Source organism: Alosa sapidissima, chromosome 11 (assembly GCF_018492685.1).
Source record: "Alosa sapidissima isolate fAloSap1 chromosome 11, fAloSap1.pri, whole genome shotgun sequence".
Classification (NCBI taxonomy): Eukaryota; Metazoa; Chordata; class Actinopteri; order Clupeiformes; family Clupeidae; genus Alosa; species Alosa sapidissima.
The window spans coordinates 7,216,110-7,241,533 of NC_055967.1; the positions used below are offsets into that span (position 1 = coordinate 7,216,110).

The 25,424-nt window shown below is 43.1% G+C and overlaps 2 protein-coding genes across 6 annotated transcripts in view; one reads left to right on the forward strand and one right to left on the reverse strand.

Moving 5' to 3' along the window:
- Positions 1-202: 202 nt before the first annotated feature.
- Positions 203-19,792, forward strand: etfa (electron transfer flavoprotein subunit alpha). Its single transcript, XM_042110754.1, has 12 exons — positions 203-347; positions 1,325-1,474; positions 1,747-1,828; positions 2,016-2,098; positions 3,354-3,453; positions 4,615-4,725; positions 12,130-12,231; positions 12,860-12,928; positions 13,402-13,484; positions 16,794-16,859; positions 17,656-17,736; positions 19,226-19,792. The coding sequence occupies exons 1-12, from the start codon at positions 309-311 to the stop codon at positions 19,256-19,258; spliced, it is 999 nt and encodes a 332-aa protein (XP_041966688.1). The 5' UTR covers positions 203-308; the 3' UTR covers positions 19,259-19,792.
- A 980-nt stretch (positions 19,793-20,772) lies between these two features.
- Positions 20,773-25,424, reverse strand: part of tmem266 (transmembrane protein 266) — a 70,750-nt gene continuing 66,098 nt past the window's right edge. For all 5 annotated transcript variants that reach the window (XM_042111074.1, XM_042111073.1, XM_042111076.1 and 2 more), the window contains 2 exons: positions 22,823-22,885; positions 20,773-22,209 (listed from right to left, as the gene is read on the reverse strand). In XM_042111074.1, the coding sequence (XP_041967008.1) occupies positions 21,533-22,209; positions 22,823-22,885 (740 nt within the window). In that variant the 3' untranslated portion in view covers positions 20,773-21,532. The remainder of the gene's footprint in view (positions 22,210-22,822; positions 22,886-25,424) is intronic.

Here is a 25,424-nt window from a genome sequence, read left to right on the forward strand (position 1 = left end):
TTTTTTTATCATAGGCCTGAGAGCTGCCTGCCTGTCATTATAGCCTACTTCTGCTTTAAAGCAACAGTAAATATTCACAGGATATATTGATCAACCGTTCCAAACCATTACTATAATGTCTAAAATAAAGTGTAGGCCTATTCAACTTTATTCGAGTCACCCAAATCGGCCCACGGTCCGTACAGGAAGTGACGAATATCCACGCTCCGGCAATGAGAAACGCCCCTTTATTACAAAACTTGTAATTTTGTTCAAGGGTTACTGAACAGCAGGAAAGGGCAACTGGGTTGTCAACATAACAGGTCAGCATGCTGAGAACGTTGAACAAAACACATTTGAGGCAGTTGGTAAGTTACATTAACGTTAATGTATTCAGGCTACGACATTGCGCAGTCGTGACAGTATTGGAAATATAATCCTATACATTGCAGTGTTTAGATAGTAGGTTAGCTAACGCTAGGCAACGTTAGCGAACAGTGTCTTGACATTTACATCAGATGAGCTAATGCCTTAGGTGATTAACGGTTCTTGTAGCTAGCCATATTTCTGGGTTACTTCTCATTAATGTTAAGCGGTACTTTGGAGTTTGAATGAATTAACCTGCATTCCCAATTACCCTAACTTAGCGAGATGTTGCTTGCTAACGTTACTCTCAAAGCTAACACCTGCTAACTAACGTGAGCTTGTCACCCTCAGTTTAAGGTCAACAAGTAATTTCAGTTAATGTTATGTAGAGCAGAGCTGTAGCATTTATAGTTGCCGTAAGTTAGGTTGTAGTTTAATAACGTTTGGTGACGTGTAAGTTACCATATGACAAGTAGACAACGTTATAACTAAGCTAACCTACAAGTATAACGTTAGCCTACAAGCCAGCACTGTAAACAAGACGGAGAAATCGGTTTCGTAACTTGGCACATTTCCCTTGTCATTTTTGACCCGTTGCAAGCTTAGGACAACGCTGATCAGTGGTTGAATAGTTATGCTTCAAGGAATCATAGTAATCTGTATTCACAAGAATTGACAAGTAACGATACTGGCCCCAGTAAGCTAAACAGCTGCTTACTCAGCTGTCCCATATCTTAACTAACATGAGTCTTGTTGGAGTAGCTGCTAGCTATCGTTAACTTAGCTGGAACCAGTCAGAACAAGACGTATTCAGGACTTGGGCAGTGTAGTCTGGTTGTGTTCGCCTATGTTGCTCGGTAATAGTTCGGGTTAACGTTGTCTGAACTTCGATTATTAGGTTTCGCTCACACGCTTAGGAGTTAACGTTGGAGTGTACCTACTGACATTAGCTAGGCTAACTGTTCGACCTTTCCCCTAGACTGGTCTTATCCAGCGATTCCAGAGTACGCTGGTCGTTGCAGAGCACAACAATGACACTCTGACACCCATTACCCTGAACGCCATCACAGCTGCCAGCAAACTTGGTGGGGAAGTGTCCTGCTTGGTTGCTGGAACAAATTGTGCAAAGGTACGGTTTGTTGAACTGAAGTTTAAATGTTTTTTAGATTTGTCTAAAAGGATTTCTTGATCTAGTAAACTGATTCCATGATTATTTTCTGACACATGCTATTGCAGCATGCTATTGGCAGGACATCCACTAGCCTCATCTCAGATGACCAGTCAGTCAATTATGCATCAATCAGTCAGTCAGTCAGTTAATTGAATTGTGCAAATGATAAACTCTCAGATTCCTGGTTTGTTGAACAGCAATTCCAGTCTCAAAAGTGTTTTGTTTTGCAGGTTGCTGAACAAATTTCCAAAGTCAAGGGTGTGACGAAAGTTTTGGTGGCTCAGCATGATACGTATAAAGGAGGATTACCTGGTATGTAATATTTAGCCATGCAGAAGGAACATACTGGTATATGCTCTCATGATTCAGCAATTGTGTGATTTAAAAAAAAAAAAAAAACTTCATTAAATTGAAACATTTTAAATAGCACGCAGTATTGTTGTGATTTACTGTTTAACAGTGTGTGCAGATGATAACATGTGTCTCTGTAATATTTCAGAGGAGTTGACCCCACTGATCCTGGCAACCCAAAAGCAGTTCAGTTTCACACACATCTGTGCAGGTGCCTCTGCCTTTGGAAAAGTAAGATAGTATTGTAGCCTACTTCCTTATCAATTTCCTTTTCAAACAAATCAGATTTGTTGTCCCTTGACACTCTGTTTCTAGCTATGGGTGAAAAACCTGACTCTTTGGTTTGGGGGCTGTTTTCTTACCCCGTGCATTTGGGTTTGAGGCCAGGTGGGATGCTGGGTCTCTTCCTATATTACATCGTGCAACACTTGAATGATTGGAAAATATTTCTTCTTGCTCCAATTGCTCTTAATCTGTCATCAATAATCTGTGTATGAATTGCACTATGAAAATATGCATTCTGTTTAGTCATGCAGCTATACCAGGTATAGTGTCTTTGTATTAGTGGTAAGCTGCACTTCTCTGCTACCAATACAGTAGCCCCTGAGATATTGCACTAGTTGGGCAAATGCCATTTAAATATTTATTAATAAGGGTATTTTCTCTTAGAGTTTTATTTAGAGGGCTAGATCATCATAAACATTAGTTACTGCACCACTTGAAGAAGTCACAAAGTTTATGAGCCGTCAACTTTTTCCATTGGCTCGAGCAGGACCTTTTAATCAAATGGAAAAGCCTTTGCTTCCACCAGTTGCTTCTGCTGTGAAGTGAAATTAATTCAGTTTCTTTTTCCACTTTCCACTGTCTGCCCCAGCCCTCTGAGGCTGATGTCTGCATATAGTGATGCACAATTCACTCTGTAATCTGTCTTTCCAGAGACAAACTGTCAGATTGTGGATCTAATGGTATTTAAATTGAATTGTAAGTGCATTAAATCAGTATCTCGTGTTGAACAGCCTCTGACCAAACAGAGATTGGTCTAAATTTCCCCCTACGGATAAGACACAGCTTAAGTGAAGGGTCTCAGACCAATGGGTTCGGTTTCATATTTATTGGTAGTTCAAATTCTTAGATTACTGCCATTTGGACCTTTCTCACTTAAATGCTTTTCAGGGCACAGGGCTGGGTGTAATGTCATTACACAATATTATTAACTTCTCAATGCATCCTTATTTACTATGATGTATGGACACTTTGAGATGCACAAAACCTTTTTTGGTTGTTTAGAAAGCGTGTTCAGTATATTGTTTGTTTTCTTGGTTGTAATTGTTGGTGGTAATGTATTTGTGCTTTTGTGATGGGTGAGTGTGTATAGGGGGTGGTTGTTTTTTGTGAATATTCGTGAGAATTTTAGGACCGTAATGTCTATGTTTGGAGCAGTTTGCCTCAGAGGATTTTAACTGAGGACGTTTGTGGTTGTTTTCAGAACCTTCTTCCCAGAGTAGCTGCCAAGCTTGATGTTGCTCCTATCTCTGACATCATTGAGATCAAGTCCCCAGACACCTTTGTGAGGACCATCTACGCAGGTAACAAAAGCAAACAAAAAGAAAGCTATAACCTTCATGTCTTTTTAGCGCTGGTCACTTGTGCAATGGTTATGAAAAGAAATCCAGATTTTGTTTCGCAATATTTGTTTAGCGCCAACTCATTCCAAGCTCTAACTGGTTTGAAGCAGGCATCACATGATGCAATGGTTAGACAAAGATGCAGTGTGTCTGCACTGTTTATGCATACAGCAGCATATAGTCTCTTAGGTAACCTTAGGTTAGATTAGGTCTCCTAGGTTATCTCTTGCAGATTAAAGTTTTGTAGAGGCAGAGCAAGCATTAGTGTGAATCTGCCATCATGTGTGAAACTTGGTATATCTGGTAAAACTGGAAGTTGTCATGAATTTGACATCTGAATGAAAATATACAGTACAGTACCTTTAGGGAGATTTTTTTTTTGTCTAATGGCCACAGATGTTGTATATCCCACTCAAACAACCAGTCCTCTCCTCTGCAAACATGGATTTGGGATTGACTTAAAAAAATAAAGAAAAACTATGCTGCTGTTCGTTGTTTTTTTTTCAGTGCAAAGTAGATTTCTGGTGCATTTCACTAGATGTTCTCATGCTTCAATGAGATCAACATGCAGTAAATCCATGCATATGCCTGTGAGTTACACCGCCTGCACTGAGCCCAAACTTGAGCTCTCACGATTGTTTTATTGGTAAGCCCAAGGGCTCAGTGGCTTTTTCCTATACCTAAGCAATAATGATGTCCCCAAAGCCTCTTCCTCCCATCAAATTTATAAAAATACATGAATTATAAATAGCTCCAAATGATATTAACTACTTATTTTTTGGCAAGCATGTTGGACTGTAGGAAGAAATATGAGTCAGCCTGGGCTTTCTGTGAAACCTTGTTTGAATGCATTTGCACTGGGAAGTACAAATCATTCTAGCCTCACATCACCATAATTTTTATTCATTATTGATTGGAGGCATATACTGTTGCCATTTTTCATTTTATGTTTTAGCACATTATATGCCATTTATGCATAGCTCAGAAGTAAAATCTAAACATTTCCTTCTTCACTTTATTATTGAGCAGGGAGCTGGGTATTTTGAATCACGTCATTCAACTTTCTTTTGCTGTTCTCCCATATTATAAGGCAAATACTCAATAGTTGTGTTTTGTGTGCAGGGAATGCCCTCAGTACAGTGAAGTGTAACGAAAGTGTTAAGGTCCTGACGGTCAGAGGAACATCATTCGAGGCTGCAGAGACGGTGGGAGGCAATGCAACGTCCGAGGAAGGTGAGCTGCTGGGTAATGAGTCATTTACATGCCAACTGGCGGTAATTTTGATACCACAGATGAATGAAAACCCAGTCAGACCAATGGTAGGAAAATATCAGGAACTGAGATTTATTTACAATGATGCGCAAAGGAGAGACAGCATGACTTTGCATAAAAATCTACCAGCTGCTCTAACTAGACAGGGAAATAGTTAGGGTTTAAGTACCCTTCCAGGTTGAGGGGAGATGGTGTTGGTAATCCCATTTTATGTAGACAACACTTAATGAGACTCTGATTAGTGCCAACCTGGCCAGTAGTGTTAATTTTGTCACCTATTTTTAATTTAGTCTTAGTCTTAGTCTTGTGACGAAATGTCCTTTTTAGTCTTTGTCATATTTAGTCATTCAAATATCATTTTTGTTAGTCAAGTTTTAGTCAACTAAAAGTCTCGTCATTTTAGTCTAGTTTCAGTCAAAAGAAAACTAAAGCTATCTTAGTTTTAGTCAAAACATTTTAGTATTTTTTTATAACAAATTATTTCTGATTACCATTTAAGTCAAATAGTGTTTCACACATCTCAATTTTCCAACAATATTATGTGTCCACAGGGCTACTCGACTGTTATAATTACTCATTCTGATTTTTTTTGTCAGTCAGTACATGCACAGGTAAGTCGAGCTACAGTTATAGCTCGGCTGGGATTTGGCCATAGACAGTAAAAGATTTGACTGGACCACTGTCATGATCTTCATAGACCAGTGTTTCAGTGTCCGCAAGCTATCCCAAGTGGTCCACGAGCAGACGTGGTAAAATATAATATAGATGAGTTGTTTGCAATATTGAACCAACTTGTATGTAAATTCAAACTGTTCTACAACACTGTCTATGTCAGATATGCCAGTTTAAATCATATGAATCCTCTGACACAATTAAACAAAGTGCAAAGACAATAAGCAAGGTGGTTCAGTGAGTAGGCTATTGTGTAGGCTAATATACTGCTAGGTCAATTTTTTTTCTTTTTAGCTAGGTGGTCCGTGCGTTTCTTTTTTATTGATTAGTTAAGTGGTCCTTCATCTGAAAAAGTTTGAGAAACACTGTCTTGGACCAAAGTATGAATGTTTTACTCCGCCACGCTAGATGGCGATATGCGCCCAAATGCAACACAAACTCTCAATCTTAGCTAACTTGCTAGCGAACTTTCCATATTAGCTTACTTGCTAGCAAACTTTGCATCATCAGTGTAACTAGTTAAATAGTTGACATTACTTGCTGAAACTTTTCGTATGGACTTTCTGGGGGATGTTAATTTGTATATGAGAGAAGCTTCAACTTCTGGGTATGTAGCATTGTGGCATAAAGCCTAACTCTGGCAGAAATCTCCGGTGTTTTTGTTCCATGTAGTTTCCTGCTGCAGCCACAGGGTTGCAGCAACAGCACGTAGACTAGCCTACAGGAAAGCTGCTGCGCATGAACCATGAACTCATTCGTAATATTTTGAAAAGGTAACAGCTATTCTGTCTTCTCATTTTGTAGACGAAAATGGAAGAGAAATTTTATCTTAGTTTTTATTTCAAGCAAAACATTTTAGTCTCGTCTTTTTTCGTCAACAATAATGCATCTTAAGATAGTCTTAGTCAGTGTTTCAAGACATTAGTGCAGTCTCGTCATCGTCTCGTCTTAGTCATGGAAAAAAAGGTTGTTGACTAACATTTTTCCTCTCGTCTCGTCTGACGAAATTAACACTACTGGCCAGAGTAAATAGCTACTGTCTGAGTGGAGAATCACTGAAAAATCATAATATTCCCCTTATCTCTAAACACATAATCACACACAGATATACAGAGGGACAGTACAGGAACAGAATTAAATAAAAACATTCATCTCATATGTCTCCGAACACATAACAGAAACATCAGGACATAAACTACTTATGAATATAAAAATCATAAGTTCTGATTCCAACACCGTCACGACCTTGGGAGTGATTCAAACTCCTCTGAGGTTGAATCACCCCTTAGGGCGCAATCACACAGGATGCTGTTTTTGCAGTGAGACGCGTCTTTTTTTCTTTTAATTTGTATTGGCAGTAAATGTTTTGCATACTGCTTATATGCCCAAAGGGTGCCTCTCTAAGGAGTTCAACTCCTAGCAGAAAAGCGCCTGGCGTAATTTGCGTTTTTATTAGTTTTGGTGTTAAAATATGTTTTGATAACATTTCTAGTGAGAAAGTTGTATATTATTTTCATGATCTTCATTCAGTCATGTAATCTTTAGTTTAATCATTAAGGACAGTTGAGTCTGTGGTTGCCTAGCAACAACAACAACAAAAATCCAGCGAACTGCTTTTCTACAGTAGTTTTCAACAAAAAAATGGCAGCTTGGTGTGCCACGTGTTGTGCAAGCAGCAAACAGTGTCTGTCTGATCACGCCCTTCACACTGCAGCAGCGATGCCGTTGCTCTCAGATGGTTCCGCTTGACGGGACATGCTTCACATTCACAGTGCTTGGGCTTACGTCATCCGTTGTCGAAGTGTATTGTCGTTGCTTACCGTGCCTACACACGCTTGCATTGAATGCATTGCTGGAGACGCGTCTCGTTCACTTTACATGGGCTTATGTCATCCGTTGCCCAAGTGAATTGTGATTCCATATTGCTGCTTTCCTCCCGAGCCTCTGTCAAAAAGTTGAGAAATATTCAACTTTTGCTGCACCAACGGACAGCAACGCAAGGCACCAGCCAATCAAATTCTGGTTATGCTTCAAGGCATATGGTTCAGAAACTGCTTATCTAACGAAATCTAACCAAGTGTTATTATGACCGCCGCGCAGCGAAGCGGCGGTCATATAGGTTTAGTCAGATTTTTTTTTTTTTTTTTTTTTATTTTATTTTTTTTCTTTTTCGCATGCCCAAATTTCCGTCAATGATTCCCGGGACACTGAAAGCCCGTGGTACACGAAACTTGGTGGACATGTAACCCCACATGGATAGCATGGAACCATCGTTTTTCGTTTTGATCTGTAGCCCCCCCGCTGAATTGGACCCCCCGAAAGGAGGGTAGGGCAGACACAGTTTTCTGTGAATATCTCGAAAACCGTAGGGTTTAGGAGGACCATTTTTTTTTTGTATGTTGATCTCAAGGGGCCATGTCAACCTATTCCATAATCACTCATTTCATGTATAGCGCCACCTAGTTAAACACAAAAAAGTAAAAATGAGGTGGTGTAATTGAAGGTATCTGTGACCTAACATAGTCAAAACTGCACGAAATTGGAAGTGTAGGATCATTATGACACCCTCTGTATGCACGCCAAGTTTTGTGGAATTCCGTTCATGGGGGGGCCACACAATAAATTAATTTATGTTACTATACACCAACTGGCCTGTAGGTGGCCGGAGACAGTTTTCTGTGAATATCTCGAGAACCGTAGGGCCTAGGAGGTCCACCTTTTTTTTGTATGTTGGTCTTAAGGGGGCATGTCAACCCATCCCATTACCACTTATTTCATGTATAGCGCCACCTAGTTAAACACAAAAAAGTAAAAATGAGGTGGTGTAATTGAAGGTATCTGTGACCTAACATAGTCAAAACTGCACGAAATTGGAAGTGTAGGATCATTATGACACCCTCTGTATGCACGCCAAGTTTTGTGGAATTCCGTTCATGGGGGGGCCACACAATAAATTAATTTATGTTACTATACACCAACTGGCCTGTAGGTGGCCGGAGACAGTTTTCTGTGAATATCTCGAGAACCGTAGGGCCTAGGAGGTCCACCTTTTTTTTGTATGTTGGTCTTAAGGGGGCATGTCAACCCATCCCATTACCACTTATTTCATGTATAGCACCACCTAGTTAAAAATTAAAAAGCAAAAAATTAGGTGTTTTCATCTCAATATCTCTGGCTGACAAGGTCAAAACTACACGAAATTAAAAGTGTAGGATCATTATGACACCCTCTGAATGCATGCCAAGTTTTGTGTACTTTCGTTCATGGGGGGCCTTACAATAAAATAATTTATGTGTACATTTAGTGACGTACACCAACAAGGATTCCCGGGACACTGAAAGACCGGGGTACACAAAACTTGGTGGGCATGTACCCCCACATGGATAGCATGGAACCGTCATTTTTCGTTTTCATCTGCAGCCCCCCCGCTGGACTGGACCCCCCGAAAGGAGGGTAGGGCAGACACAGTTCTCTGTGAATCTTTTATGGTATGTTGGTCTCAAGGGCCCACATCAACCTGGCTCATAATCACTCATTTGTGATTTGCCCCCCCCGGTAAAAAATGAAAATCAGTAGGATTAAAAGAAAGCCAAAATAAATATTCATCATCATCATGGCTGCATTTTCAGTATTGGCGAGAAGTAGTCGTTTGTCCACTAGATGGCGCATCGTTGCAGTGAGACGTAATTTTGTTGGAAGTTAAAAGTGGATTGGAAGAAACAATGGACGCTTCATACAAGGACTGTAATTTACCGCAGCGAACATCTAATAAGGATAGGACGATGTTCACATGAAGTGTAATTCCCATTTCTTCTTGAAGCCGAGATAAATCTGAGGATGTTTATCGGACATGCTTGGTTTTTACTGCAGGTACGTTAATCTTGTAATATCAATAAGGACCTAGGTAATGTTACCGTTAGCGTTGGTTGAGTGATGGAGGCATTTGATTTATTGCATTTGTAGAAAACTATAAATGCGGTTATACCAAGCAAATGTATAGCAGCACTGTTTGTATCTTTCGACTGTCATTTATTGCACGTGCTACAAAATCATTCTGTGCAATGGAAGATTTACCAACGTTACACCGGTCTGATACAGTTTTGCCTATACATGCGTGAGACGGAGACGCCTGTTTATTTTGTTTTAAGTGCGTGCAGGGTGTGAGAGGGGAATCGATGTGCTTTGATTACAGCTTGGTAGTTGTAGTCTGTGAAATTAAAAAGCACGTGTGTGTGAAGTATCCAAACAATGACACCTTCATTTCATTATGGCTGCTTTAGCAACACACCTTAAGCTACTGTGTAGTGGGTCCCATTTAGAAGTGGCTACTTCATTCGCGCTTTCCTTGACTCATGGAGCTGCGTGAATGTTATTACAACTTTTCGCCACGATATGACAGTTTAAGTCCGCTTGATACTGTAAGGCGTAAGCCATTGGTTTCCAAAGGAGATTTTATTTGTGTCGCCAGCATAGCCTATTGACAATTTATGTTGTAAATAGGCCTACCTTATAATCCTACCTGTAGCTTAGGGAAGCTAACAGCTTTCTATTAGGATCTAGTTTGTTAGTTACCGTTTTGTCATAACTCCCTGATGCATTTTTGCATTTAGAATAGCCAGAGCGTGTATATCTCAATCGGAAAATTAAACAATATCGGGTGCCTATGGACTAGGCTGGGTGAACCCAGCCTGATCTGCCCGCTATTTATTTTTTGATTTCTTAAAAGATTGAGCTTGGTCTGATGAAAGCCAGACTAGCCATGGACCTCAGTTAAACAATGCAAGGGAACATGAATCAGCCTATATTTGCACTAACAATAACGGACAAAAGCTCTTCAACTTTGGCCCGTTAAAATGTGTATGAACAGTCTAGCGACGCATTTCATCAAGGCCCATTTGGACCATGTCAGTTATTTGCACCACTGGTTAGATGTAAAACAGCATTTCGTTTCAGACTAGGCTACTGTTACTTAATTTGTGCATTAACAATAACGTTTCAGACTACTGTTACTTAATTTGTGCATTGACAATAAAGTATTACATGAACTAAAGATGACTAAAATCTTATGTAGAAGAAGAAACATTCACAAAAAATCCATCCATCCAAAAATGACCTTTGTTTTTGATAGCTGTTGAAAACGGCATGGAACTGACAGAGATGTTTTTGTTTATAAATACATAAAAAAAAATTAAAAAAAATAACATTATGCTGATACCTTTTGCTTTTCCCAAATACAATGTAGCCTACAGGTGTAAGTGACCTTTCATCAATCCAGTTGCAATGGATGAACTGTGATGAACTGCCCTACTTGTGATTGTTTAGAGATTTTAAAGGTTTTATAACAATGCTACATCTTCTTTGGCTATTCTACAATCTATTCACCTTTTCAGCACCAGTAGGCTACTTTCTGTGCAGCCGCACACACACACTCAGGCATGCCAAACAAGCATACACAAAAGTTTCAAGAGTGGGGGATGGAGTAAAATATGGAGACAAATTGAAGTGTGATTTATTTTCGCGGAACGGATGTACAGGACTGAGCGGCGGTCATATTTTGTACCGCTATGCGGTACATCTAGTTAATCTTATTTCAAGATGAAAAAAAAATTAGTTGGTATTGTTTTCAGTATAAAGAGACTTCCTTAGAGCTTTCTCGTGAAATCATTAGACTTAATTTAACACATCTCATTCTGAAAACAAGCTAATTTTTCTGCCAGTGCGTTGAGTAAATTTGTCTTGATAAGACTCCTTAAAGCAACACCAAAGAGTTTTTTTGTACCTTAAAATAATGTTTCCAAAATCGTTTCAGTGGTTCATCAACTCCTAACAGGGTGAACTGCACTTCTGCATTCGCTTCGCAGCCCTCTATCAGCTATAACTGCACTATGTAAGTTTGTCAGATCGGGTAGCGGATCTGTAGTTCGATGGAATGAGACATAAGAAACTACAAATTTGACTTGCATCTGATGTTGCAATACATCGTACGTCAACGCAACGCGAGCATGTGAATCTAGGGTCAGCGTTGCTCCCATTGTCTCCGACAAAAAGTGGCAACATTTCCGACTTTTGCTGCACCAATGCAGGCGCCAGCCAATCAAATTACTGTTATGCAAATGAGCACGGACAGCTCTCAACATCAACAAAGATCACACAGAGTTCAGTAGATTGTTCAAGACAGACATATTTGGATATGAACATAATTTATTTGGCTTTTAAATGCTTGGATTTTGTAAAAGTTAGCGAGAAATAGTCCCTGTAGCCCTCATTGTAACCACAAAACACCTCTGAAATGTTGTGAGCAATCTATTTAACCGTAGCAAGTTAGCAAGCTAACTATCCTCCACTACCTGCCAGCTAACTGCGGTGACTCATGCACACCATAGACTGTATAGTACACCCCTCCGAATGTCTGGTAAATCCACTGGCAAGCGTTAGCGAAATGCAAGTGTCTGAATCTGGCGTTAGATTGTTTTTCTCAGCTTAGGTGCTTTGAATTCAAAACTGAGTATGCTAGGTATATACATGACCCAGGCCTGTAGGATTTAATAGACTGGCTTGTTTAAAAGTTGTTTTTACTAGATTGTAAAGTCAAAGTCAACAGAGAACTTTTAAGACCTGTACATGTCTGTGAGGGTCTAGGTTTTATTGGCTCCTTTGATGGTCCTGCTGTGTTTTTGTCTGATGTTTTTGCAGTGTCTTCGGGCTCTCCTGTCGGAGTGTCCGAGTGGCTGGAGCAGAATCTGACCAAGAGCGATCGCCCGGAGCTCACCAGTGCCAAAGTGGTCGTCTCAGGAGGTGGGAGCTCCCTTTATCAATAGTCCCAGGACAAAATAAAAAAAAATGAATACATGCAAACCAACAAATATGCTGTATCTACCTGGTCGAGGAGTCTATTACTAAACTAGTGCTGTATGCAAAAATCAGATATTTCATTTGTATATATTGTACATTTTATAGAAGTTGAGAAATATGACATTGTAGGTAGTTCCAATACTTGAGTAATAGAGTGTATGTAAAGAGTTTTAATAAAATGCTGCTAGTCAGCAGTATGGTGAACTCTGGGAGAAGATCTGATTGAAATAATGTTAAAATTGCCACTTAGAATTGCTTACAGTTTTTGGATTTGTTGTCTTCACTTTATTTCAGTGTGCCATTGATGATATGTCAGTATTTTATGTTTATATGAATTGAATGCCTGTCTGGGTGTTTGGTTATTCATTTAGCCATTGTATCAAATGAAAAGAAAATCTCATTACATTTGAAAATGGATCTGACGTGTGTGTGTCATATTGACATATGACCAATCTGATCAGGAAAGCATAAATCAATTTCTGGAGATTGCCAGGCCTTATTGATCTGAATGGAACCCTACTCGTGTCAAACTGTAACCTGATCGGCGTGTGTCATTCTTTGCTCATAACAGGTAGAGGTCTGAAGAGTGGGGACAACTTCAAGCTGCTCTACGACCTTGCTGACAAACTCAATGCCGCAGGTACTTCCTCTCAGATCAATTACTTATACTTCTCACTGAACCCTGATAGATCAGGAAGTTCAGAAAGAAATAAACTGCATTGGTCATGTGCAATTGAAAAAACATTTAAACTGCTATGATATATTCATTTTAGAGTGCATTTATATACTATCAAATTAATAGTAATTTACATTGTAAGACGGACTGTATCCACTTAATGTCTTTGAGAGTGTTTCTTTGTTTTATTTTCGTTTCTGCTAAGTTACAGTATATATGACTGTAATTGTACTTCATTATGTTGATATACAGACAGTAATAAATTGTTTGAGCTGACAAGCTAAGTACAAGTAGAAACAGACTTGTTTCTTTTTAAGACTAGAATCTTTAGTGTATGTATCTAGATAGCAAGCTGTGCATAAACTAATGTATGCAGTTGTGAGCTTAATGCTGATTGTTTGGTGTGGAGGTCCTTTAACCAGCTGATCTGCCCACAGTGGGAGCCTCCAGAGCGGCAGTGGATGCAGGATATGTCCCCAACGACATGCAGGTTGGACAGACCGGAAAGATCGTGGCCCCGGTAAATCACACGCGCACACACACACACACACACACACACGCATCCATCCGTGTGCACGCATACACACCCTTACACTACTTATAAAGTCTATCTTTCTATTGCCCCAACACACACACACACACCTTTTTGTGCATATCTCTGCCCCACATGTAATTGAGGAGGAGAGGACATCTCAAAATGCTTTAGCTGTAATGAGAAGAGAGTGATTCCTTTGGAAGGTTATCAGCTCTGGTTATCCTTCAAAATCAATCTGCTTTGTCTTGAGTCACTAATAAATGTCCTCCAGTTCAAAGCAAACAACACGTTTCCTTTTTTTTAATTTATTTATTTATTTTTATCTTTGGTGGTGGGAGGGTCCGATAAAGATGGATCCTTGTTGCCCTTAGAAAAGGTTAATTTTCCATTATCCACTTCAAGTGGGACCTCCCTGCTGTCATTATCCACACATTAGGGCCGCCCAGACCTGCTGAAATGCAGTTAATGGCACATTGGAGGTCCTAAATGATTTACCAGGACCCATTAGTGCACCGACTGCCCCGATTGTCTGCCCAGAGCTAAAACCAGGCAATTTAGCCCAAACCCAAGCGTCTCTTAAATGTTTTGACAAGCTGTCACGTGTGGGGCTGCTGTGCATTCATGTGTATGCAAAAACAACCACCACCACTATGAAATCAAACTGAACTGCAGTGTCTTTTAATGTCTGTGACCTGATTTTTTTATTATTGTAATATTAATTTATTAACTATCTTAATCATTCTAAAAATATACAATGTTTGGTAAATATTTTTTTTCTTTACTTTCTTGACTTTGAGAGATGTAAGTCTAGTTGAATTTTATGCTATATTGTGTTGTCCCACTAATTTCATGACAAAAATAACATATGGATTATCATGGATATGTAGTCTGTAATACATTTGGAAATTTTTGCAAATTGGAAAAAGTTTTATGGTTCTCATTTTGGAGTTGTTTTCAGAAATGAAAACCAAGATTCCACCCGGTAGGCAAGAAAAATGCCTCCCAAATAAAAAATAAGTTTCCATCCGGTAGTCAAAATGCCCCCTAAAACACATAATAAGTGGATCCAAGGTGTGTTGCTATGAACATCATTTGGTAAGACTTCATTCAATTTAATTTAATGAAATGATTAGATCAGAGAATGTTTTGGGGTTGGGGTGTATTTTGTTGATGGCTGCTTTAGCTGAAAGCTCTGCCCCCATTTTCCTGAAAATCTTCTTTGGTAATTATCACCTCCCAGCAGGCAGTGAATTATTTCATGAGTATCTATCTGTTGTAAAGGCAACACTCCCGTCTGGAGCATTTCTCCTCTTTGTAATGTAAGCTGATTTTAGGGTGGGGGGAGGGGGGTTCCAGCTGAAGGATGGATGCGCGCATTGTCCACATTTGGACAACAGCTTGGGAATGTTATGGATAGGTTGTTGTAATGTTATCTGTGGTTATTTGTGTCAACCACCCCTCAGTCCCCTGCCACCCCCCCATACCCCCTATTGAGGTGAACAATGGCTGTCCTTCTGGAGGCCCAATCTGTCCACTTGTATGGAATTTGTTATTCACACCTCTGGAATATGAGCACGCAACTGCCGTGGAATCTCGAGTTACGTATATGACCTTTTTTTACGAGTGGGGCAGTGGGTAGGTCGGCTACATATGGTGGAGCACGGAAAAAGTTACTCAGGATCTCGCGTTTGCTCCAACAGACCAGCTCCTACTGTTTCAGCCTGTCTTGCTTCATGATTTGAAGAGATCAACGTGGACCAGGCCACCATGTATGGCGTGCCACAATTTCCCTCTCTTCCTTCTCTCTCTCTTTTTTCCTTTTCCTTCAGCTCAGCATTGCATTTCCCTCAAGATGAAGCACAGCCCCGTTAGACTGACGACGGTGGTGGCGGCAAGCGCATGGCTCTGCAGCTCTGCTGTAGTACCAGGCCTAGCTTTTAGGCTCGGGCAGACTCGTGTTCACAAATTGATGCTCTGCTCCTCGGAGGCCGCGCAGTCACATTAAACAGCACTGAAATATTCATATGGAAGTGCATTAAGCAGAGAGCTACTGATGTGCTGCCTCCCAAGGGGGAAGGGAAAGAGAAGTTGGTGGGGGGGACGGGGGCTGGCTGGGTGATAGAGGAGTAAAGCTGTGGGGAGAAGGAGGGGAGTCTCGCACCAAGCGCTTCTCTTTTGAACTAATTGCGTGGCCTGGCTGACCTCGAGTCCTTTGGAAACGCCGTCAACACTCCCATTGGTGCTTGTTTGCTGTGCACTCAAGTGTGTGGATTGGGTTGGTGGGGCAGGGTGCAGGAAAGTGTCGGGGGGCAGGGGGGGGATTGCTTGACGGTTACCCCTCGACTTGACCTACCTTTTCGCTGGCTCGTCTCACTGTCCTTTCCCTCTTTGAAAAAGCACGACAGCCGTTTATGATGGTATCAATGTTAAATGTGAATCACTGCAGTTTTTCGGAAGTTGCATTATCGATGGATAGCTGGCACATCTCCAGTTCATCACATGACTATCATGCAACATCAGATCAGTCTTTTAGAGGGTGCAGTAGGCATGCTTTTCAGCCAGCTTTCACAGTAAAGGTGAAGCATTCTTCGTACCACAACCAGTGGGTATGGGAGCTGGTGCCCAGACAGGAAATCAAGGCTGGGCTGGGCTCGAATGCTACATGATTAGAGATGCAGCACACGGTAAACCTCATTGTCATCCCACAGAAACCCATCTGAACCTTTCTCCTCTAGGAAACCTGCCCATGAGTTTTTAATCCCGTCTGTGGCAGGCAGGCAGGAGGTGAGGGAAGGAGACATCCGTCTCCTGTAGCTCTCTCCTGGGTGTTTCCAGCAAGCCTTTGCTATTAAATGACTACTGTAGGTGCAAAGCACATTTGCCACGGATGAGATCCGGCCGAGGAGAAACACTGATTCAGTGGAGCAGCTCTCGTTTTGCTCCCCGTCCACATCTACATGAGGGGAGAGGAGGAACGAGAGGCTAAACCTTGCTAATTGAACCCTGGCACATTTTGTAGCTGCCATAATGTTGCCTCAGGCACCAAGCAATTAAGGCAGTTCTCAACACGGTCCTGAATCATCTTTAATTAGGTCGCTCAAGTGACTCATTAAGCGAGGCTTTTAAAACTCAATTTGCGATATAACCAGATTACGACCGGCGCTGGAATTACTTTTATTTGGGTTAAATTAGGTTCAATTGAGAGAGATTTTTCAGATGTCTTAAAAAGCGTCAAGAAAACGTGTTGGTTTAATGTGGACTATTCATTTAAGGTTTGCTTTGCTTCTGTCTTAGGAGCTGTACATTGCTGTGGGTATCTCAGGAGCTATCCAACATCTGGCTGGAATGAAGGACAGCAAGGTAAGACCAGAAATCAATTTGTTTCTAAAATCTTTCTACAGACTGCAATCTGAAATATTTGGTGAATGTGACAAAGTTTTTGTTGTTTTATCTATTTATTTATATATTAAACTGACACATTTCAGTGTTGTTTTGGGGGGGGGGGGGGGATGGGGGGGGAAGAATGCATCACTGCCCCAACCCTTCCGAACTGCACTGAAAGCGGAAATCTTCATCTGGCAAAGAAAAAAGCTCCTGCTGTCGCCTTGCCAACGGTCTCTCTCTCTCTGTGGCCATGCGCGGCGCTGCACTGTGCGCTCCTTCCTCACTGTGCCCACGAGAAACAAACTGAAGGAAAGGAACGGCAGTAGAGTGCCGTGTGTGTGTGTGTGTGAGACAATGTATAATTCATCTGCGTTTTCTCCTTAACCCTGCCTCAGCCACAGACTGTTTTATGCCATCACAATCCATCAGACTGTTCACCTCTGAAGAGTGGTCCCCGAGATTCACTTACCGGCTCGGCCATATGTTTCCATAAACTCCGACTGCTTCCCATCCTCTTAGTGTAACTGTATAGTTCTTGTAAGATCGAGTTCTGTTGCCCCCTCCACTGCACAACCCAAGTCATTGTCTTCTCCAAGTTCTCTTCTGTTGGTTGGTTGTTGGCTTGTCTCATCTCCCCTCTCATTTTTTTTTTCTCTCCATTTTTTGAATGGCTTCACTACTTTCATTGCACACTGCGCCCTGTACTCTTGTGTCCACGGTTGTCTTACAGAAGTGTGAAGTTTCTGTTTTTCTCCTCTCCCTCTTTTTCCAGACCATTGTAGCCATCAACAAGGACCCGGAGGCACCCATTTTCCAGGTGGCTGACTACGGCCTGGTCGCTGATCTCTTCAAGGTGAGCAATCTGTGCCTGCGGAGCGTCTCTCTCTCTCTCTCTCTCTCTCTCTCTCTCTCTCTCTCTCTCTCTCTCTCTCTCTCTCTCTCTCTCTCTCTCTCTCTCTCTCTCTCTCTCTCTCTCTCTCTCTCTCTCTCTCTCTCTCTCTCTCTCTCTCTCTCTCTCTCTCTCTCTCTCTCTCTCTCTCTCTTTTTTCTCTTCTTCACCGTAGATCTATAAAAACCATTTTGGGCAACAGCAGTCTACCTCAAACATGCCCTGAATTAATAACACCCCTTCCTCAACCCAGACCCATCCATCAGGCCCAAATGGCTGAAAGAACTTCTCATAGCGGTCTCCTGGCCAGCAGGCTCGGGCAGGTTCCAGAGGCATGGGCATAAAAATAATAGAATACTATGTTCAGTATTTCCCTGATAAATTTTGCACGATGCATTATTCCACCTAATGGAAATGTGTGTCTGTTAAATTATTGAGGTCCTGAATTAATCAGTGGAGAGTTGGGGCAGCACTGCAGACTACTCTTGAGCGAGGGAGAAAGAAATGGAGAGAGAGAAGGGGAGAGAGGGAGAGATGGGGGGAGGGGAGAGGAGAGAGCAAGCAGGAGGATGGGAGAAAAAGAACATGAAGGAGAGACGGAGAGATAAAAAAAAGACCACTTCATTTTGACCCTAAGAGTAAGTGATCGTTTAACATGAGCGACTCGGTGTTGGTTTTCACCCGGGCTGGCTGCTGGCATCGTTAACCAAAACCCTTTACACGCTCAGCCAACTCCTGCCGTGTTGGGGGTGGCACGGAGGCACGTGGTGCCAGGCTGCTGGCCTCTACCTGCGGTGGGTGGTTGGGGCCTGTAAGAGTAGCCGCCTCTATTTGCCCTTGTTTGTCCTGTCCCTTATGTTTTATTCAGCAGCGCTGGGCAGCCATCGCAGGCCCAGGTGTTTGAGTAAAGTTCATGAAAGTGATTGGTAATGATAGCCAATTGCAGCAGAGCTGTGACCTGCCCGTTATCGGATTACATGTGATCACTCCTCAGATAGCTGATTAATATGGATTGGCTTTCTCCTCTTCCTCGTCTCGGTAAACTGATCCTGGTGGTCACATAATCGTGTGATGATAAAGTTTCCCAGCCGATTCTCATGGCACGATGCCGTAACTTGTGCCTTTACCGCACTCAAAACCACCACCTCCCACCAAACCCCCACGCTACGGGGTTGTGGGTTATTTCAGCCCTGTAGCACTAGGCTATCAAAGCTGCTTGCTGCATTTGAATCTTAATTAATTGGGACACTTACTGTGAAGCGAACGGGAGCCTGACTGCGGTTTCATGTGAGCCCCATAGAGGTCATTCCCACACTTGAACTTTTATCTTGTGGGACAGCGGAGAATTCTATACTCCGCCTGACCACCTGTGTTCCATGCTGCAGACAGACATGATGACTTGAACCTTAACCTTGTTTTCCTGCCCCCCCCCCCCCCCCCCCAACCACTACAGGTTGTACCAGAGTTGACTGCCGCTCTCAAGTGATCTGCGCCCAGCTCCGCTGGTCCACTCTCTCTCTTGGGGGAGAGGAGAAGAAGACAAACCTCAGAGATCGAACTCTAAACTAGGACACACGCAACATTTGCCTTAAACACCCGCTCTAGTGAAAGGGGTGAAATTTACAACCTCCGTGCTGTCAGTCTCCAGAAAAACCACAGTCACCACTCCTTTCACAAGATCTACCCACGGCCAGTCAGAACAGCATATCAGCAGAGCAGTTTTGTATTAAAGGGAGACGGGGGGGTGGGGGCCGGAATAAAGCCTTGGACCTGATGTGGCTTCTCATTTGTCTTGTTACATATTTTATAACTTGTAATTAGATTGATGTCGTCATGATAAAGACGAGTGTGTAAACTCTTCCCCAAGTCTGACGTCTTATTTCTGCTTGCGTCTCTGTTTTATTTGCCTGGAAATTCAGGTGTGCATTTTCCTGATAAACCTAAGCCCTCTAGATCGTTTAATTTAATAAAACAAAACTGTGAATGTAGTCTTTTAATAATAAAGCTTCTATGAGATGTGGCAAGTGATGTGGTGATTTATAGCTTACTAATAGTTGTGTCTTCTTTACTCAGTAACTTTTTTAAATTTAGTTAAAGCACAAATATTATACATGTTTATTTGAGTGCTTTTTTCTAAAATCTCAGAAACAAACTACTGATATTGGTATAAGAGATAATCCTTCTTGCTCTGTTAATTACTATAAAGGTTAATTCATTTAGTATGGTAAGACTTACATCAGAATATTTTTTGTAGAGCCATCCCATGAACAATCCCAAATGATGCTGGTGGCTACTAACCTTGTTTTAACCTTTATAAATGGAATAACACTCAAGTACTGTAGTCATAACAAAAATATGTTGAGTTTGTAAAAAAAAAAAAAAAAAAATGAAGCCATCACAGGGGGATGATGTGATGGATAAGTAAAAACCAAAGAGCTTATTAAGGTCATGAATTTATCAACTTTTATTTGCTTGACAAGAACCTTGTTCTGCAGTTGAACTCCTTTTGTAATTGATTTTACAAAAAAATGCCTATCAACAACACAGGGTTAGTCAGCCTTAATCAAAAAGCAGGTAGATCTTCTCCAAAGTGTCATGCTTTAGGGTTAACGTTAGGGTTATGGCAACATTCTCTCCACACTTCCCTTAAAAATCCACCAGAAACACTCCTCCCCCCCCCCCCGAAAAAGTCCCTCGGTCATTCAAATTCCTGGTTTAAAAATACTTGAGTGAGCACTTTTTTTCTTTCTCTTATAATTTTGAATACAAACGTTAGCATCAGTAATGTAGAAAGGCAAAGGTAAGAAATCAGCTGAGAACACAGCTCAACACACATTTGAACACAGATCAAATGTACCCTGCAGCAGTTGGAGTCGCACGACTGTACTGTACATTGTGTGTGTGTGTGTGTGATTCCATCATACAAACACAAAATACCCCCTGACCCCCTTGCACAAGTCCCACCCCCCCCGGTCCCTCCTTAACCCCCCCCCCCCTTGACAAGATGGAGTGAAAACAATTCAATGTTTCCTGCAACACTGAAAATGAACAGAGAGAGAGAGAGAAAGGAAACAAACAAATGCTGCCTGATAGGTTTGAATATGTCCTGCTGCTGGTTTCAAAACGCTGTCATCTTCACATGAGGGCTCGCGGAAAAGAAACAGAATAAATCCCCATGAGCGTCCCACGGTTGGTTGAATGTGGTCCCAGAGTGCCTCTCTCTCTTGGTACCCTGGGGACAAGTTGTGCAATATTGGCCGCCTCACATGTCCTCTTGCTCGCTCATGCTGCCCTCTCCCAGTCCAGGTGGCCTCGCTGAGCGGGGGGAGGAGAGGCTGTGCCTCTGTCTCTCTCAAACCATAAAAAACCCAAAGCGTCTGTACCAGGAGGTTGCTAAGAGCATAGTCACTTTGTCTCTTTACCAACCACCTTCCAGGGAGTTACAGGCGGGGGGGGGGGGGGGTTGTCAGTGCTGGCTGAGAGAGCGAGAGAGAAATAAAGAAACAAGAAAATGAAAGAAAAAAGAATGAAGAGTGACAAAAGAACATGGTAGCAAACAAAGGGCAGATCGAAAGAGAAAAAAAAACGAGGGATGCTCAGAGTCAGATAAAAAGAGAAGGAGAAATCTCAATGAGACTGGAGAGTGAATGGGATGAAATGACATGAAACAGATGAAATAAGAAAGCATAAAAGAAAGGAAGAAAGAGAGAAAGAGACTGCCTCAGTGGGTGCTGGTGAGCTGGCTTGTGTGCAGACGGCCCTACGTGTCGGGCATGGAGCCCATGGGGGCTTCGGCGGGCTCCATGAGCCGGTACTTCTCCTCCAGAGAGGGCTCGCGGCCCTGCAGGTGGATGAGCGGCTTGGTCTGGAACACGCCGCGGCCGCTCTCCTGGTTGCGCTTGTTGTAGATGTTGAGCCGGTGCTCCAGCTCAGGGCTGGCCTTCACCGAGCCCGCCGGGCTGGGCAGCTTCAGGTTCACCGGGTCCACAGCCATGCCCTTCTGCGCCAGGCACGAGTCCTCGGACAGCGAGGAGAGCAGCTCCTTGACCATGGTGCTGGGGTCGCGTGTCGCCGTGGCGGTGCCACCGGCCCCGAGCTGCGCCAGCGGGCTGCAGTAGGGCGGCGGGCAGTAGCGCTGGGCGCTGTAGTCGGTGGACGTGGAGGCCTCGCGCACGGTGGAGCTGCAGTCGGTGGTGGAGCCCAGCGTCTGGCTGCTGGGGCTGTGCTGGCGTCCGCTGAAGCTGCAGCTGGACCGGGACATGGTGGCGGCCGAGGAGGCCTCGCTCACCGAGCTGCTGCACGTGCGCTCCAGGCGGCTGCCGGACGCTGCGTCGGCACTCACCAGCGACGGGGGCAGCTGGCTGGGGTTGTTGGGCAGGTGCACGTCAATGGCCGCCGTGGTGATGACCCGAGCCCTGGGGTCAGGGATGCCCACGTCTGTTATAAACATGGTGGGATTAACACACAGAGCAACAAGCATACATGCACCCCCAAACACAGGACACATGTACAGTACATCATGGGGTGAGCATCTGAGAAAGAGACCACACAAAGACATTTTTATTTAACCACATTCTGGATTGAGAAGGTTACTTTTGGAATGTAATAGGTTACAGATTATTCGCTACCCTGTTAAAAATGTAATAACGAATGGATTTCAATTATTTGATCAAAGTAATGTATCTTCTACAATGTAGTACTTTTTAATTGGCATACAAGAGGCAGCACACTTTTTTAAAACAGAACCAATTGTAAAATACAAAAATGATGCCAATCAACATATTCTACATATTAGCTTTACAGATTTGTGTCTGAAAAGAAACTATTAGGATGTAATCTGTTTGTAGTCACCAACATTTTGATTATCAACTGTAATTCAATTAGGCAATTTTCTCACTAAACTGATTGTAGATAAATTTATTTTGTCATTTAATTACATAACTCTTGTTTCATGTAATAACTCTAAGGTATTTAAAATTACAAAAGAGATTAGGTGCAAAATAATTGCACAGTAAAAACGTATGGCTTGTAATAGGGAAGGAACACTTACCACTGCTTGGCTCACTGTAATACTGACTAATGTAATTGTTCATGTCATCTTGTGCAACATGATCTGAAATAAAGCAACAGAAACAATCCATCAAAAAAATAATATACATCAATGACATATTATTGTAGCAAGTCCTGCAACAAACAAACAACCTTTTGATTTCCAGTGTCACTTTCTGTGGAGAACTTACAACAGTTTGACCATGTGGACGTTTCTCTACAGCTAGCCAGAGCGTCACAGAGACACTGTTAGCACGGCTCCAGCAGGCTTCAGTGCCATGTAGCTGATTTTTCAGACATGCCATTTAATAATGGGGCACATCATTTGGGGGGGGGGGGGGGGTGGCAGGATTGCCGTCTCGTAGTGTGGTCATCCGCTGGGTGAAAGGTCTCATGATACGCTTGGCAGAGTGGAGCGTGGCGCGCACTAAGTGCCATTCCGAGTCCCGCTGGAGCCGGCTGCGTTTATTTAATTCATTTTTGGCCCTGAAATATTCATCGCACACTGCCCCCAGAGGCGAGGCGTAGCACACTAAAACGCCACCAAGACAATCACTCCGGGATGAATAACACATGAGTGCATGAGCGGCAAGAGCTGCTTAAAAGGCTCTCCGACACACTACATTTCTCCCTTGGTGACCTCAGAGAGATGGAACGAGCGAGACATAGAAAGAAAGAGAGGAGAGAAAGAGAGAGAAAGAATAAGTGAGTGTATATGAGTGACAGACAGAGTGACTTAGGACCTGCATGGGATGGAGAGAGAAAAGAAGGTAAGGGAACATAGAAGAAAAGAGAGGTGGGGAGAAAGGGGGACTGCATGCAGAAATAGAGTGAGTGGAAAAACAGGAAACAGCAGCAAGGAGGAAAGCAAGAGCAAGTGAAAATGCAGACAGACACTGAAGGAGAGACGGATATAGAGAGGAGAGCACAATATCAGGTGATTTAGTGGCTGTGTGTGTGTGTGTAACTGTGTGTGTGTATGTGTGTGTGTGTGTGTGTGTGTGCTTGCGTGCATGTGTACGTGCGTGTGTGTGTGTATGTGCGCGTGTGTGTGTGTGGCTGTGCGTGCGTGTGTGTGTGTGCGTGCGTGGGTGTGCGTGCGTGTGTGTGTGTGTGTGTGTGTAAGTGTGTGTGTGTGCATGCGTGCGTGCGTGTGTATATGCGCTCGCTCCAGGCTCCAGTCTTAGTAGATCAACTCTGCCGCTTCTCTGTTCTCCTCCCTCTCTGAGGTTTATGAGCCATCACTGGCTGACGACTTTATGACTCCTTTATTTATTTTCCCAATCTTTATGTGGAATTTTAGGAATTCTTTTTTTGTTGGCTGGGGGAAAAAAGGTTTACCCAGGGACTTTTTCAAATTACATCCCCGCACCACTGGTGCAAGATGATACTCTGCTGTGGCAAAAGCATGGCATACACACAAATAAACACACGCTTCCTAAAAAAAAGACCCTCAATTCTACTGCACTGGCCAAGGACTTGCGTCCATCTGATGGACCTCAAAACCTGATGGACTTAACCCACCGATGTAAAGACAGGCCTTTGTTTTGCGTTGGTTGGTTAAAGGGTCTTGTCCTGTCTCTGCGTGCCTTGCTTACTTCTAAATGCTTATGCAGAGAGGCTCGGAGGGGTTTAAATAAGAGATGGCCATTAGTGTTGGCCCCTCCAGGCATCCCCCGACCCCAGCCATCTCCCTGGGGCCCTCCCCTGAGGCTAGCCCCGCTCTTTGACAGACCCTTTTTGTCCACATGCTGTTTCGATGAGGGGAGAAAAAAGCCGCAAGCTTGCTCCTGGTGGCCACATTCCCCCCGCAATCCTCGCGGGGCCGGCGTGTTAGGCCTGTTGCGAAGGCTGTTGTGGTTTTCAGGTGAAAGGAACAGATGTTTGTGCCATAGTTGACTACTCTCGCACCGGAACACACACACGGCCCAATGCACAGAGCACTCCTGTGCGTTTGTGTGTATGTGTGTGTGTGTGTGTGATAGAGAGTGAGTGTGTCCACAACAGCTGCACCCGCCGAGATTCCTATGTGACCTGACATGGTGTGAACCACACCGCACTCCTGCGGTTTTTCCACCGGATATTATAAGGCCCCTCCGATCTGGTCATTAAGCCCAGCTGGCGGGTGGGTGGCGGTGTTGTCTCAGTGCTTTGGGAGCGTAGGCTCAGGGAGGCGCGGTGGGCGGTTTGTTCCGACTAGGCCTGGACTGATTTGTTATTCATGCCTCCTTCTGTGCCGGCATGTTTACCGCGTTACTCCCTGGCCCCACACCGCTGTTTGTCCCCCCCCCCCACAGCACGGCTTTGTGTTTTTGTTTGTTCTGCCGTGATTTGGCGTGCATAAATAACAACGACTCCTGTGTCTTTCAGAGAAGCTAAATGTGTATTTCTGTCCACAATGACTCTCTTCACAATGAGGCCATTGGGGGAGTCTGTGATGGCACTCTGACAAGAAAAGAACAAATCTGTTCAGTTTGACTTCTGCCATTCTCCTTCACATGCGGCTCCTCTCTCTTAGCCTTTCCTCTAAGCACTGCCAGTAATAGCAGAAGGCTAATGATAATGGGAGATGAACCACTGTCGGGCTCCAGGGAGCGGTGGCT